Genomic DNA, 17383 nt, shown 5'->3' with positions numbered 1-17383 from the left:
GATCCGTTCTGCGCATGCGCAAGATGTTCACAGCGCGCCTCCAGCTAACGTTAGTTAGCTAATAGCTAATTCGGGCGGACCTAGGTGATTATAGCGGTCTGCCGTTAGCCTCCCCCGGGAAGCTAACGTTAGTTTAGCTAACGGTTAATTCGGCGGACCGCTAGGTGATTATAGCGGTCTGCCGTTAGCCTCCACCGGGAAGCTAACGTTAACTAGTTTAGCTAACGGTTAATTTGGCTAACCGCTAGCTGATTGCAGCGGTCTGCCGTTAGCCTCCACAGTTAAGCTAACGTTAGTTTAGCTAACAGCTAATTCGGCTAACCGCTAGCTGAGACAGCATGTAAACTTTAAAAGACCCTCAAAATAAAACTTGAAAATAAACGTTAACATATATAACAGCTGTTACGTCAGTTCTACTTTACTTGTGCTCATTTAAAATACAATCACTCAATACTTGTCTTTATTGTTATTACTGTAATGTCTTAATTTAGCTGTAGCTTGCTTTTCCCATTAAGTTCAACTTAACGTTATTTTAGACTGAATCTAGCTGCAGAAACAACGTAACCAGTGGGGCGGTGCCTGTTATTTCGAGGTGGCTTGAACGCAGCATTATCATCTGCGCCTACGTCATGGCATACGTGTGATCTTGCACATGCGCAGAACGGATTGTGCAGGTGGAACGGATCGGGTACTGACAGAGACCAGTGAAGGATATTAGAAGCACTGTTCCGGTGAGCGCTGAGCGTTACTGCGCAGCCTCGAACTGAGCTTGAAGACGTAGATGTGATGTGAGCAAGCTGTCTGAAAGTTGTAAGTCTTCTGGTAGCTGTGCCAAGAGAAATCTCAATCGGCGCGGCCTCTAGCTCACCCAGTAGGAGTGTTTGCCCCATGTTGGCTGAGTCCTACAGCGGCGCAGGGTTCGAATCTGACCTGCTGCCCTTTGCTGCGTGTCATCCCTGATCTCTCTCCCCCTTTCATATCTATCCACTTTGAAATAAAGGGAAAAGCCCCAAAAAATCTTTAAATTTCTTAAAAAAAAAAAAGAAATCTCAATCATTCCCAATCCTTGGTCCCTCCTCGGTAAAGACCATCTCAAAACTCTTCTTTCTGTCCCGAGGAGCGAGCATCAAGGAGATATAGCCGAGGATACACAAGAGCAGCCTTCCCAGAAGCAAAATTATGAATCCCACTATGGCCACGCCAAGACCCGCCTTACGAAGCAGCTTGATTGGTTGGGGTTAGGCATTTCACCTCGAGTGGTTAGGGTTAGGGGATTGGTCAGGGGATAGGACGCCTGGCCAATTGTAGTGTGTGAATGCTATTGAAGGGCGTGTCTTGGCGTGGCCATAGTGGGATTCGTAATATCGCTTCCCGGAAGACGTGCAGCTGAAGGAGTTGCTAACTCCGCCCATACAGCTGAGAAAATAATGTGAGGCTCCGAGGAAAGGAAGTCTCTCCTGGGCCTCCTCGTTGGGAGGGACTAACTAGCTGCAAAGAAGCTCTGGCCGCCCTGTCAAGGATGCTTGTCAAAAAGTACGGGGAAGCTTTTTGACGCTTTGGCCGCTCTGACGTGGCAGTATTCTGTGTTCGATCATGTTCGACACACGATTGAAGAAAAAGCACAAGCAGCCACTGCACGGCCAATACATTGACCTAGAAACCTTTTATAAATTACATATACAGTGAGGAAAATAAGTATTTGAACATCCTGCTATTTTGCAAGTTCTCCCACTTGGAAATCATGGAGGGGTCTGAAATTGTCATCGTAGGTGCATGTCCACTGTGAGAGACATAAATCCAGAAATCACAATGTATGATTTTTTAACTATTTATTTGTATGATACAGCTGCAAATAAGTATTTGAACACCTGTCTATCAGCTAGAATTCTGACCCTCAAAGACCTGTTAGTCTGCCTTTAAAATGTCCACCTCCACTCCATTTATTATCCTAAATTAGATGCACCTGTTTGAGGTTGTTATCTGCATAAAGACACCTGTCCACCCCATACAATCAGTAAGAATCCAACTACTAACATGGCCAAGACAAAATGCTGAGACAAAATTGTACACCTCCACAAGGCTGGAAAGGGCTACGGGGAAATTGCCAAGCAGCTTGGTGAAAAAAGGTCCACTGTTGGAGCAATCATTAGAAAGTGGAAGAAGCTAAACATGACTGTCAATCTCCATCGGACTGAGGCTCCATGCAAGATCTCACCTCGTGGGGTCTCAATGATCCTAAGAAAGGTGAGAAATCAGCCCAGGACTACACGGGAGGAGCTGGTCAATGACCTGAAAAGAGCTGGGACCACCGTTTCCAAGGTTACTGTTGGTAATACACTAAGACGTCATGGTTTGAAATCATGCATGGCACGGAAGGTTCCCCTGCTTAAACCAGCACATGTCAAGGCCCGTCTTAAGTTTGCCAATGACCATTTGGATGATCCAGAGGAGTCATGGGAGAAAGTCATGTGGTCAGATGAGACCAAAATAGAACTTTTTGGTCATAATTCCACTAACTGTGTTTGGAGGAAGAAGAATGATGAGTACCATCCCAAGAACACCATCCCTACTGTGAAGCATGGGGGTGGTAGCATCATGCTTTGGGGGTGTTTTTCTGCACATGGGACAGGGCGACTGCACTGTATTAAGGAGAGGAGGGCCATGTATTGCGAGATTTTGGGGAACAACCTCCTTCCCTAGTTAGAGCATTGAAGATGGGTCGAGGCTGGGTCTTCCAACGTGACAATGACCCGAAGCACACAGCCAGGATAACCAAGGAGGTGGACATTTTAAAGGCAGACTAACAGGTCTTTGAGGGTCAGAATTCTAGCTGATAGACAGGTGTTCAAATACTTATTTGCAGCTGTATCATACAAATAAATAGTAAAAAAATCCTACATTGTGATTTCTGGATTTATGTCTCTCACAGTGGACATGCACCTACGATGACAATTTCAGACCCCTCCATGATTTCCAAGTGGGAGAACTTGCAAAATAGCAGGATGTTCAAATACTTATTTTCCTCACTGTATATGTAATTTGCAAAGGTTTCTAGGTCAATGTATTGACGTGCAGTGGCTGCTTGTGCTTTTCTTCAATCGGGTGTCAACATGATCGAACACAGAATACCGCCACGTCAGAGCGTCAGAGCGCCAAAGCATTACACACTACAATTGGCCTGGCTCTTGCAGTTGGTGAAAGCAACTGCGCTGCCTGCGTCTCAGAACTGCGTCGCCTTGGTCTCGGAGATTATCGTGTCCACGTGTGCATGACGTCAGAGCAAGTCGGGATCAAGTCGAGACACAAATCTAACCGGCATGCATTGGGCCGATCGCCGGTGATCGATTCTGCGCAGATCTGGCTCTACTCGAACGAGCCTAATGTCAACTTTATGGTAATGAGCTGTGACGCGGTTCAGCGGTAAGCAGCAGCAAACGCCAGCAACCAATCGGAATATAGACGTCCTTCACGCTGACTGATTCGAGAAACATGATGATAAACTTTCGTTCCCTGGGTTCCCTATAATTTATGATATGAGGTTGTTTGAGTATAGGGACCAATTAACGTTACCTGCCGGTCACATCGTCTCTAACCAGTCCGCTCACAGTGAAGTCCGGCTCGGACCGAAAGCTGGCGGCTGCTCGCTCTGCCTGCATTCTGCTGCGGTTCAGCGGCTAACGAGCGAGTTAACAGCTAATAGACACCGCTGCGACCAACAAACAATACAACAGGCTACTGTACCAAATATTAACATTGATTTTCTCAGGTGTTCAAATACTTATTTGCAGCTGTATCATACAAATAAATAGTTAAAAAATCATACATTGGGATTTCTGGATTTTTTTTTTTTAGATTATGTCTCTCACAGTGGACATGCACCTTCGATGACAATTTCAGACCCCTCCATGATTTCCAAGTGGGAGAACTTGCAAAATAGCAGGATGTTCAAATACTTATTTTCCTCACTGTATAATGACAGAATTTGTATTGTTTGTTGGTCGCAGCGGTGTCTATTAGCAGTTAACTCGCTCGTTAGCCGCTGAACCGCAGCAGAATGCAGGCAGAGCGAGCAGCCGCCAGCTGTCGGTCCGAGCCGGACTTTACTGTGAGCGGACTGGTTAGAGACGATGTGACCGGCAGGTAACGTTAATTGGTCCCTATACTCAAACAACCTCATATCATAAATTATAGGGAACCCAGGGAACGAAAGTTTACATCGTATGTTTCTCCGGAATCAGTCAGCGTGAAGGACGTCTATATTCCGATTGGTTGCTGGCGTTTGCTGCTGCTTACCGCTGAACCGCGTCACAGCTCATTACCATAAAGTTGACATTAGGCTCGTTCGAGATGAGCCAGATCTGCGCAGAATCGATCACCGGCGATCGGCGCCCAATGCATGCCGGTTAGATTTGTGTCCGACTTGATCCCGACTTGCTCTGACATCATGCACACGTGGGCAATGATAATCTCACGAGACCAAGGCGGCCGCAGTTCTGAGACGCAGGCAGCGCAGTTGCTTTTCACCAACTGCAAGAGCCAGGCCAATTGTAGTGTGTGAATGCTTTGGCCGCTCTGACGCTCTGACGTGGCAGTATTCTGTGTTCGATCATGTTCGACACACGATTGAAGAAAAAGCACAAGCAGCCACTGCACGGCCAATACATTGACCTAGAAACCTTTTATAAATTACATATACAGTGAGGAAAATAAGTATTTGAACATCCTGCTATTTTGCAAGTTCTCCCACTTGGAAATCATGGAGGGGTCTGAAATTGTCATCGTAGGTGCATGTCCACTGTGAGAGACATAAATCCAGAAATCACAATGTATGATTTTTTAACTATTTATTTGTATGATACAGCTGCAAATAAGTATTTGAACACCTGTCTATCAGCTAGAATTCTGACCCTCAAAGACCTGTTAGTCTGCCTTTAAAATGTCCACCTCCACTCCATTTATTATCCTAAATTAGATGCACCTGTTTGAGGTTGTTATCTGCATAAAGACACCTGTCCACCCCATACAATCAGTAAGAATCCAACTACTAACATGGCCAAGACAAAATGCTGAGACAAAATTGTACACCTCCACAAGGCTGGAAAGGGCTCCCGGAAATTGCCAAGCAGCTTGGTGAAAAAGGTCCACTGTTGGAGCAATCATTAGAAAGTGGAAGAAGCTAAACATGACTGTCAATCTCCATCGGACTGAGGCTCCATGCAAGATCTCACCTCGTGGGGTCTCAATGATCCTAAGAAAGGTGAGAAATCAGCCCAGGACTACACGGGAGGAGCTGGTCAATGACCTGAAAAGAGCTGGGACCACCGTTTCCAAGGTTACTGTTGGTAATACACTAAGACGTCATGGTTTGAAATCATGCATGGCACGGAAGGTTCCCCTGCTTAAACCAGCACATGTCAAGGCCCGTCTTAAGTTTGCCAATGACCATTTGGATGATCCAGAGGAGTCATGGGAGAAAGTCATGTGGTCAGATGAGACCAAAATAGAACTTTTTGGTCATAATTCCACTAACTGTGTTTGGAGGAAGAAGAATGATGAGTACCATCCCAAGAACACCATCCCTACTGTGAAGCATGGGGGTGGTAGCATCATGCTTTGGGGGTGTTTTTCTGCACATGGGACAGGGCGACTGCACTGTATTAAGGAGAGGAGGGCCATGTATTGCGAGATTTTGGGGAACAACCTCCTTCCCTAGTTAGAGCATTGAAGATGGGTCGAGGCTGGGTCTTCCAACGTGACAATGACCCGAAGCACACAGCCAGGATAACCAAGGAGTGGCTCTGTAAGAAGCATATCAAGGTTCTGGCGTGGCCTAGCCAGTCTCCAGACCTAAACCCAATAGAGAATCTTTGGAGGGAGCTCAAACTCTGTGTTTCTCAGCGACAGCCCAGAAACCTGACTGATCTAGAGAAGATCTGTGTGGAGGAGTGGGCCAAAATCCCTCCTGCAGTGTGTGCAAACCTGGTGAAAAACGTGGTGGAAACGTTTGACCTCTGTAATTGCAAACAAAGGCTACTGTACCAAATATTAACATTGATTTTCTCAGGTGTTCAAATACTTATTTGCAGCTGTATCATACAAATAAATAGTTAAAAAATCATACATTGGGATTTCTGGATTTTTTTTTTTTAGATTATGTCTCTCACAGTGGACATGCACCTTCGATGACAATTTCAGACCCCTCCATGATTTCCAAGTGGGAGAACTTGCAAAATAGCAGGATGTTCAAATACTTATTTTCCTCACTGTATAATGACAGAATTTGTATTGTTTGTTGGTCGCAGCGGTGTCTATTAGCTGTTAACTCGCTCGTTAGCCGCTGAACCGCAGCAGAATGCAGGCAGAGCGAGCAGCCGCCAGCTGTCGGTCCGAGCCGGACTTCACTGTGAGCGGACTGGTTAGAGACTATGTGACCGGCAGGTAACGTTAATTGGTCCCTATACTCAAACAACCTCATATCATAAATTATAGGGAACCCAGGGAACGAAAGTTTACATCGTATGTTTCTCCGGAATCAGTCAGCGTGAAGGACGTCTATATTCCGATTGGTTGCTGGCGTTTGCTGCTGCTTACCGCTGAACCGCGTCACAGCTCATTACCATAAAGTTGACATTAGGCTCGTTCGAGATGAGCCAGATCTGCGCAGAATCGATCACCGGCGATCGGCGCCCAATGCATGCCGGTTAGATTTGTGTCCGACTTGATCCCGACTTGCTCTGACGTCATGCACACGTGGGCAACGATAATCTCACGAGACCAAGGCGGCCGCAGTTCTGAGACGCAGGCAGCGCAGTTGCTTTTCACCAACTGCAAGAGCCAGGCGGACGCAGGCGGACCCAGTGCATGCTGGGAAACGCCGGCCTCTCAGCTGATCGAACAGCTGATTGGTTCAGAATCGATTCAACATGATGACGTTTTATATAAACTTTTTATTGATTTTGAATCGGAGGGATTTTAACTGCGATTTGTCTGATTTAAAAGCTTATTCTGTACAGAACACATGTTGTGTGGCTGATAGTTACGTTTAGAAGTCAGAGAGACTAAATCTGTTCAGATTACGGATCACCTACAGTCTGTTGGTAATTAAAATCAGCAACAGATCGCATGTAGAGCATTTTGACAGCTACTCTTTCATAATAAAATCAACTGGAGATTGTGTAGGAGCTGATATATGGGTCTGATAACATTTTATTAAATCGGAATCGGACCCGAACGGACCACAGTGTTTGTGTCACTTCCTGTTCAGCCTGAAGGCTGCTGGAGTCAGCTGGAAAACTGTCCGACTTGAGAGCGAATTTTTGTCCCCGCCCCCGGCTGCTGCCGCCTGCTCTCGTCTACTTTACAGGCGAGGCGCAGTTCATCTCGAACGAGCCTATTCTTTGTGATTGACGCTCGGGTCGCTGTCAGTACCCGATCCGTTCCACCTGCACAATCCGTTCTGCGCATGTGCAAGATGACACGTATGCCATGACGTAGGCGCAGATGATAATGCTGCGTTCATGCCACCTCGAAATAACAGGCACCGCCCCACTGGTTACGTTGTTTCTGCAGCTAGATTCAGTCTAAAATAACGTTAAGTTGAACTTAATGGGAAAAGCAGGCTACAGCTAAATTAAGACATTACAGTAATAACAATAAAGACAAGTATTGAGTGATTGTATTTTAAATGAGCACAAGTAAAGTAGAACTGACGTAACAGCTGTTATATATGTTAACGTTTATTTTCAAGTTTTATTTTGAGGGTCTTTTAAAGTTTACATGCTGTCTCAGCTAGCGGTTAGCCGAATTAGCTGTTAGCTAAACTAACGTTAGCTTAACTGTGGAGGCTAACGGCAGACCGCTGCAATCAGCTAGCGGTTAGCCAAATTAACCGTTAGCTAAACTAACGTTAGCTTCCCGGTGGAGGCTAACGGCAGACCGCTATATTAACCGTTAGCTACCGCTATAATCACCTAGCGGTCCGCCGAATTAGCTATTAGCTAACTAACGTTAGATGGAGGCTAGCGTGTGAACATCTTGCGCATGCGCAGAACGGATCGTGCAGGTGGAAGCGGTGCCGTTATTCCAAGGTGGTGGTGGAATGAACGCAGCATTATCATCTGCGCCTACGTCATGGCATACGTGTCATCTTGCACATGCGCAGAACGGATTGTGCAGGTGGAACGGATCGGGTACTGACAGTCGCTCAAAACGTCCAAAACGCGTTTTCCATTGAAAATGAATGACTTCCGGTAACTTTAGAAGCTCAAGTCGGCGGCGGTGTGTACGTACAGTAAGACGCGAGAAAGGGAGGCAAGTGGAGGCTTCGAGGAGGCAATTTAAGTGCTATGAGACATACCGAGCATTTTTCAGCGGACTCACTGTGCGTTGTCTTTTATTTGTAACTGTGCTAATGTCTTGCTGCTTCAGGTCGCTCTGCATGGCTTCTTGAGAAAGTTTATTTGTTGCTCTGGCTATCTGTATGGTGTCTTTCTGACTTCTCTCTGTACATGTATCCTGTACTAATGTCTTGCTGTTTCCTGTTTTTATGGTCTCAAAACATCTTGCCAAAGGACTACAGTTGAAAATTAGCCGGCTGGCTAACACTAGCACATTTACCGAATTGTTAATTAATGTGCGTTGTCCTTTGTTAATAAAATAAATTATATGAAATGAAAGACTGTTACTTTGTCCATTTTCTTAATTAGTACCAAATTACATAGTTTTTACCAGGAATATTATTTTGTTTTGAAGTTGCTGTAGTTGTGGATTGCCCTCAAATGTGTTAAATTAGCAAATCTGTAACAGCAGTGTTTACCGTGAGGCTGGGCAGCTCCAATGCTGTTGGCCACTGTTGTGCGGGCCACTGTTGTGCTGGCCACTGTTGTGTTGGCCATTGTTGTGTTGGCCATTGTTGTGTTGGCCATTGTTGTGTTGGCCACTGTTGAGCTAGCCACTGTTGGGTTGACCACTGGTGGTGCTTTGGTGGGGACGTTGCTGGCTGGGTTGGTCACTGTTGGGTTGACCACTGGTGGTGCTGTGGTGGGGACGTTGCTGGCTGGGTTGGTGAGGTTCAGAAGGCCGCTGTTAAGGAAGACGTTGAAGGGGCTGGGACCATCTGAACGATTACATGAGGGGGACAGAGCAGTGGAAGGTTAGACATGTCGTTATCGACAGCTGTGTGGGTGATAACTTCAGCTCACAATAAAATAAACATTTACAGTTGAAATATGTCAATCAGTGCCAGTTCGAAAGAGGAAGCAGCAAATCTCTGGAAAAGAAAGTTACTAAGCTTAAAAAGTCTCTGATTTATTTCTTATTTTTGCCAACAGGGTGAAAACAATAATTGCCGTGGCATTTATACCAATAATCTGGTGTCACATATGTGTATATGTGTATTGGCATGGAAGGACAGAATAAAGTTTTTATTTTTATTTATTTATGGTCAACTTGTCATCTCTTAACACTGTTTTTGTTTGTGCATTAAGTGTATACTTTGTGTTATACAGTATTGCAGTGTGTTATTGTGTGTCCACTTACTATTAGTAATATTTCCAGTCCCGAGGAGGATGGAGAAGGTGGTGCTGATCATGTTCGGGACGCTGAAACTACACTTGATCACATTTCCGTTTACGATACCCCAGATTTCTGTTGTTACCTTAAAAGTATGACACATAATGTAACAAAGTAAGATATGGTAAGGTAAAAAAAGGAAAGAAAATACAGCAAAGTTTAGCAAAGCAAATATATTAACAAAAAACAATAATAAACACTTGTTGTTGCCTAATTTGAGTTGGAAAATGTGTTATGTAGGTCAGATATGGTTCAATGGTTTGTTAAGTATTTTTTTGGAATATTCAGATTTCTTTCAATCACAAGCAATGAAAAAAAATGGTGCATTAATCATCTTAAAGTGCTCATAAGTGGATGTATTATATTTTCTGTCCATCCATTCTTCCATATAACAATTTCCTTAATAATTATAAAATAAAATATAATTTGCTTATGCCAACATCCCTCTATATGACATATGTAAATATGTGAGCCCCACCCTCACCTCAGCTGGAGGAGCGCCTGGTGTACTTCTGATCCATCCATCTAGTAAGTTCCCCGAGCAATTATAAACAAAGTATAAGCTGTTGCCAACATCCCATAATGACATATGGAATTAATAGTTGAAAGTGACTTCTGGATGTGAAGCAGTCATGAGCCATTCCAACATGCATACAGTGGTTCGTAGGTTAAGGCTGTAAATAAGCAAAGTAAGTTATGAAATAGTCCAGAATTAGATCCCCGCTTGTCTTGTTTTGCATGTGTGTTCACCTGGATCCTTTTTTATTTATTTTGTGTCTGCTTACTTGTTTGCATTCGTCCATTCTTTGTGAGGTTATGTCAAGGATACATACGTGCTGGAAAGTCATTGCACAATATGCTTCACCACATTTGTCGAAGATATTCAGATTTTGTAGTTGTATGTATCTATTTATAGTCAGTTACTATACAAGCAAAATGTCCCTGACTTTAAATAATAATAAAAAAAAACTTACTAACATAATAGTTTGAAATGTAAAATTTTCGTTCATTGTTGTCAGTTTCCAAAAGTTGTAAAAAATAAATTAAAATCCAGGTAACATCAACGCCGATCGATTGTGTCGATTGTGATTGGTTTAAATAGTTTTTCTGCCATCCCAGAATGCTGTGTGGACTAGCCAGACCCTCCTCCGCAGCACTGTGGTATTTAGGCAGAGCATCCCAAAAGTGCGGTGAGTTTGAAAAGAGTTAAAGTAAATCTTATTTTTTTATTTAACGGAATAGTTTCAGAAACACTACACATTTCACATTCATTCACATTCATTGAGCATCAGAGGCTGGCTAGCTGCTAGGCTATATCTTGGTACTAGCATTACTATGCTACCTGCTAGCATGATAATTAGTGGTCAACTGGATCAGTGCCAAAGCTATACACAAACATCTAAAGCTCATTATAAAGGTTAGTATTGTATGGAAAGTGTCTTTTAAATGCTTAAACTTTTAACTTTATTCAAAAAGTCAGATATTGTTTGTTTTGTAGGGGCTAATGCTAGCTTGTTTGCCTTGCTCGTTAGACAGTTGCAGAAATATTGTTGAATGTTGGTAGTTGGTTGGTTAGTTTTTTTGTCATGTCTTATCATACACAGGCTATGGTCCTCATCAACTGAATAAATATTGCATCAAAGTCAACAAATGCAACATATTTTCATGAGTCAACGCTGAACTGTATCTATGAAAGTTTAAACAAAGAAGCAAGTCAGTTTGCTTTTACTGGGAGTTTGGACAGGGCTTTCCATCACAGACAAAGCTAAAGACCTATCTTTTTGATATTGCCTTTCTTTAAATAACTGTTCATTTGTTATACTGAAGTTGCATTGATGACACTGTATGACACTCAATAACTGCTCTTTAATGTTTAATTTCTTATACTGCACTATAACTTTTATTCGCATATTTTATCTCAGTTCTTTGATTTCTTATACTGCACTGTCAATTTTATTCTTGTCTTTTATCTAGTGGTAATGTTTTAATTTGTTTTTTAATCATTTTCTAACTGCTTTTAGTGTTTCATGTAAAGCACTTTGCTCAGTTCTTTAATTTACCTGTTTTTTAATGTTTTAATTTATTTGTTTTTTAATCGTTTTCTAACTGATCTTTAATTTTTTATGTAAAGCACTTTGAATTGCCCTGTTGCTGAAATGTGCTATACAAATAAAGCTGCCTTGCCTTGCCTTGCTTTACATCAGAATCAACTTTATTGGCCAGGTTTGCATAGACAAACAAGGAATTTGATAATTAGTGGTCAACTGGGTCAGTGCCAAAGCTATACACAAACATCTAAATGTCATTATAAAGGTTAGCATTACAGGGTAAGTGGATCATTTTAAATGCTTAAACTTTTAACTTTATTCAAAAAGTCAGATATCTTTTGTTTTGTGGGGGCTAATGCTAGTTTGTTAGCCTTGCTCGTTATTTAGACACAGAAATATTGTTGAATGTTGGTAGTTGGTTAGTTAGTTTTTTGTCATGTCTTATCATAGACAGGCTATGGTCCTTACCAACTAAATAAATATTGTATCAAAGTCAACAAATGCCACATGATGTTATATTTTCATGAGTCACCAGTGAACTGTATCTATGAAAGTATAAACAAAGAAGCAAGTCAATTAGCTTTTGCTGGGAGCTTGGACAGGGCTTTACCAGAATCAGAATCAGCTTTATTGGCCAGGTTTGCGTAGACACGGCTAATAAACATATGCTATAAACATGGATGCTGTTTTACAATATTTCCCTAATGTCTACCATACAACTGGAAACTCAGGTTAGGTATAAAAGAACCTGATACATGTTTTATGTATCAGGTTCTTTTATACCTACATCAAGTAAGAAGACATCTGTGTTGCACCGGCAATTTTTTGCTATTTTATACTGTTGTGTCCTGCCTTGGTTGCACCAGATTGTTGTGGTCTGCAGAAGCGCAGATAACTCTCCTTTTTACATTGTATTGGCTGTTAGAGAAACATTCCTGGTGGAAGGTTTTTACATTTACATTTGTCTCTGTGTAAGTACACTGTGGAGATCTACTGTTTGTACAAGTCACATATATTAAAGAACTTCCTGCTTTTAAAGGGACATGAGATACAGGTAGCCTATGTGTCCAACTTAGCAAAAAATACTTTTTGATGCGTTACCTGTGAAGCATTCACAGTGAGTCCCAGTGCGATGTATCCCACGGAGTCTCCGCGGAGTTGGAAGGACATTGCAGAGCCGTTGGCGATCACAGATGCAAACAGACAGCTGGTGTTTCCAGTTAGATCACAGTTGCCTGGTGTCTGCACACACAGTTTAGTGACTCCACAACCATTTTGAGAGATGTTCACCTGGTAGACAGGCACACACACACACACACACACACACACACACACACACACACACACACACACACACACACACACACACACACACATATATTATCTGCATTGTATTTGTTTTGATGTGTATACATGCAGGGCATTGTGTAAATGGTCAACACTGGCTGCTCCAATTGGCAGGATGACTGAGTCATATCACAACTTTGCTGAGTTAAACGGCCTGCCACCAAAAGTACAATACTGAATCGCTGGAGCCGCTGTTCATGAACCATGTCTCAAGAGTTTTGTTTGGAAAAGTTATGCATATAAGTTTAGGAGTTAGCTGCTTCTTGGAAAAGGACCAAGAACATGCGCTACACTACAAACTGATCAACATTTCTCAATAAAAGCATGCAGAGAAATAAAAAACAGGAAATGTTTTTTTAAAAACTTCACTATACAGACAGACATGTATATTAACTTAAATATTATGAGAACTGACCCCAACATTAACCCTTGTATTGGTTCACTTTGACATTTTTTTTTCTGAAATGTTTAACTTTGAAATAGAAGGAATATAAAATAGCTAGTGAGTAAATGCAAGCTTCGTAAGCAACTTTTCAGTTTATTTTCTTAACCCTTGTGTTGTCTTCGGTCAAATTTGACCCGTTCTCAAAATGTCTCTCTCAGAAGTATGGGTTTCTTTTTAACTACCATCATTTTAGTTACCCAAGAATAACATGGATGGATGATCCCATAGAACGCACTTCACAAGTATAACAAAAGATCAGATCTCTACTTTCATTGAATTTTGGGTGTTTTATTAAATTTTTTAGCATTCGAAAAAAAACGGAAATGTTTCGGAACAGTATCCTCGCTGAACGTTGACCCTTCTGTGATTATCCTTCCTTTAATATTAGTCTAAATAATTCATAATGTCTGCTTTTTTTAAAAAAAAAAAAAAAAAAATTTTTAAAAAAAAAATTTTTTAAAAAAAAAAAAAAAAAAAAAAAAAAAAAAAAAAAAAAAAAAAAAAACCCCGCCAAAAACATTGAAAAAGGCGCCAAAAGTGTAAAAAAAAAGAGACCAAAACATCACAAAAGGTGTTGATTTTCAGAAGACAACACAAGGGTTAATTCTACAACTCAAATTTTGAATGGTGTCCTTAAACAAATGTCATAGATATCTGCGTACTGCAAAGTAAAGGTCAAGCAGGTATTGTGGTGATGTACAGTACACTGAGAGGATTGAAGTGAAAGAAATCCAACCTGTGTATTATTGGAAAATGACAAGTAAGACGTTCCTTGGACACCCGATGCCACATAAACCCCCAATGCAGCAACCAACAGGATCAATCCTCGTTCCATTCCTAACAGAAAGGCAGTAAATGAACAACACATAGAGAGTTCATATTATGGGATGGATTTGAGAGCCTTTCTCACACAACTTGCAGTTTAGTAAGTTGGAATTCATTTGGAATTTGGATAATTTGGAAATCTTAATGACTTCTGGAGATAATAGTCATACCTGATAACATCTCTGAAGTTAAAATTTGTATGAACTAATTATTAATGCAAGCACAATTATGACAAAGTATTGTAATTCTGAGAAAACACATTTGGTTCAGTGAAAATATATAAAAACAGAATCTGTATTAATAGATTACAATATATATTATGAAGAAATTAATGAAGAAAAAAAGGAAAGAAAAACAGCTCTATCACAAATGATATAACATCAGAATAGTTCACAGTTTTGAAAGTGAACTCTCTTAAATCATCTCAGTCCAAAAGTCTCTTACAATTGACCTAAATTAAACTTTATAAAATAATGAAAATGAATAATCAAGAATCAAGAATCCAAATGAAGTTTTCCTTAGAAACTTACTTGAGCTGTAAAAGTCAAATGTTGAGTTGCAGAAAAGTTCCTTTGTTCAGTGGGTTCTGGTCCTGTGTGTGCATATGATCCCTGCGGGAATCATTTAAATCAGCAAACATCAGGTGGTGGTGGTGGGTGTGGGGGGGGGCTGGGCATTCTGATGCTGCAGAGGGCGTGGCCTTCACCTGGCTGAATACCTGCATAGATATTGTATAACCCAGGAAGCAACCCAGCCATGTTGTTACGCTGAGCAGGATTTGACCCAACAAAGCATCTGTGTTAAAACTTACTTGATTCTAAAGTTTATTGTAGTTGTGTTGTATCTACTTAAAATGTAATCCGTGATCTTTTGGTGTACCCAAATGTTTAATCTACTTTCATATAAAATCACAAAACATGTTTACAGATAAAGTCAAATACTTATAAAGAGATTCTATTCCAAAATGGTAAAATCATCAAAAAACAAATTTCACTTTAGGTTATAACACTAGCTGTTTTTAAACACATTTTCTTACACTACGTTTACACGTGGCCAGCTATTTTCATAAATGGACATTTCAACCTCTCCGTTTTCAAAAATAACATTGTGCAGTTTTCAGAAAAGTATTCTTTTACACGTACCCGTGTACATGTGCCTTCAATGCAGTCAAGAGCACGCCAAACCTGTAGGTGGCAGTGTAACGAGAAGCTCAAGCCCACGTTAGCCAATCAGAATCCTGAAAATAGCAACAGCAGCAACGAATCACTTCCTCTCTCTTCTCTTCCTCACTTGCTCGGCTGCCTAAACCTCCGTTTGTCTCAGTTTACATGCAGACGTGCAAACAAAGTTTTCCAAAATCTCCATTCTGGCCGGAATTTTTAGAAAGACTTGTTTTCAGAGGCGAATTCTCCGTTTGCGTGTAAACGAAGGGCACAAACGAAGGGAAATATCTCCGTTTTTCAAAATAACCTGTACGTACACTCAAGATACAGCGGCTTCGGCTGCCTGAAGGGATACAATACGAGCCGGCAATGCGCGCTGAATGCGATTCAGGCTCGTTCATCTGCAGCATTGCCCTGAGATTGACCCGCAGGAGGAGAGAGTTCGCCTGCGCTGCAGCTGCGGAGCAGGGTGTTGTCTGGCTGAAATTAGAACAAGAGGAAGACGCGCGGACCACCCCGCCCCGAAAGGAACCGGAGAGCAACCGTGGAACTTTGATTCGATACCGAGGGCTGCGACTGGAGGACTCAGCACCTGTGGACTAACGGTATTTGGGCCAGTGGCGTAACAAGCCAACTATCCCTATGCAGGATTATCAAGGCGGGCCCCCCTACTACAGCACGTGATGACGGTGCAATGTCCACAAGTAGGCTACCATGAATAGGACAGGACAGGATCATAGAGACACAGGATATAAGAGATGAAATTCGCGCACCATAACACACGAAAAAACACACAAGGGCGGTACCTCCAGGATTTCGCAGCCTTTTTTTGAGATTGTTGCGGCCCAAAATGCCTGATTTCACTGTAGCTTTAGTAAAAAAAATTGCGATAAAAGTTGTAATGTCTTTTGTATGTTTGTTGGAATGAAGTTGTCTTACAGTGAAAGTTGCAAAAAAAGTACAGTTCTTTAAAAATAAAAAGGAAACTTGTTTTGGGGAGAATAATAATTATTACTATTAATTAATTACTCTGGGCTGAGATTTCCTAGGAACCTTACCGAAAAGGCTCAGGATGCTGCAAATGTTGGTATAATATGAAAATAGCTGGTGGATTTAAGACAAAAAAATAATAATTTATTGAATGAATCAAATTTGAACATATCTGTCAGCGGCTTGTTGATCTTTACATTGTTAGTTAATTTCCTATCCTGGCCACACACGCACACACACACACACACACACACATTCATACGGTTTAATAAAGTACTTATTGGACTTTAACTTATCATTGCACTTACAATAACAAGCGTAGCTGTCCTCAATTTAGGTCATTGTGTCGTCTCATCTGCGTTTTTGCATCCACCGTGTGTGTGTGTGTGTGTTTGTGTGTGTGCGGGTATGTGTGTGTGCGCGTCAGTCGCGGGGGAAATGGAGCAGCAGCCCCGCCCGCTGCAGAGAGCCGACAGTACTGAAACAGCAGCCGCTTCAGTGACTTTATAGTGAAAAAACGTTACAGCGTACATTGATGTTAAAATGTATACATGTTGGCAGGACGGACTGAAATGTTTTGCACGGTCTTTCACTGTACGTTTTGTTGGTAAATGTGAGATGTTCGAGTCACACACGTCTCTTCTTCATAACAGAAACAAGGAAATTAATTTGACCTGTTCTCACTCCCGCTTGGTCAGTGGCTGCACGTGGGACTGCTGGGATTGTCGCGAGTAATGAAAATTCGATAGGGGAAGATAGGGGAAGATATTGATTGACAGCCGGGGCGGCTGTCAATCAATATCTTCCAGTGATGCGGGCCCCTGATTGGTCCGGGCCTGTAAACACCACTTGCCCTGCTTACCGATAGTAACGGTCTGATTTCGGCCAAGTTTTGAAACCAACCGTTGGAGGGACACCTAACCAGACTGTAAGGAATGATGAATGCTGGGTACTCAGTCTACAATCTATATTTTTGAGGACACTTAAATCGGGCG

At 41.9% G+C, this 17383-nt stretch overlaps 1 protein-coding gene and 2 long non-coding RNA genes across 3 annotated transcripts in view; 1 reads left to right on the top strand and 2 right to left on the bottom strand.

Moving 5' to 3' along the window:
- LOC120568455 (putative ferric-chelate reductase 1) overlaps positions 1 to 17383 on the bottom strand; it is a 53809-nt gene that overhangs the window by 1770 nt on the left and 34656 nt on the right. Inside the window, exons 5-6 of the mRNA XM_039816011.1 lie at positions 9538 to 9655; positions 8816 to 9115 (exon numbers count right to left, since the gene is read on the bottom strand). Coding sequence (XP_039671945.1) covers positions 8816 to 9115; positions 9538 to 9655 — 418 coding nt within the window. The remainder of the gene's footprint in view (positions 1 to 8815; positions 9116 to 9537; positions 9656 to 17383) is intronic.
- On the top strand, positions 2060 to 5980 carry LOC120568465. The gene is made up of 2 exons (XR_005640732.1): positions 2060 to 2780; positions 5794 to 5980. It is a non-coding gene; the product is annotated as an uncharacterized LOC120568465 (long non-coding RNA).
- Positions 12721 to 14886, bottom strand: LOC120568463. Its single transcript, XR_005640730.1, has 3 exons — positions 14766 to 14886; positions 14147 to 14247; positions 12721 to 12908 (listed from the first exon to the last, which is right to left on the bottom strand). It is a non-coding gene; the product is annotated as an uncharacterized LOC120568463 (long non-coding RNA).

This window comes from Perca fluviatilis, chromosome 11 (genome assembly GCF_010015445.1).
Source record: "Perca fluviatilis chromosome 11, GENO_Pfluv_1.0, whole genome shotgun sequence".
Taxonomy (NCBI): domain Eukaryota; kingdom Metazoa; phylum Chordata; class Actinopteri; order Perciformes; family Percidae; genus Perca; species Perca fluviatilis.
Note: the sequence above shows the minus strand (reverse complement) of the source record. Positions and strands in the feature narration are given on the sequence as shown.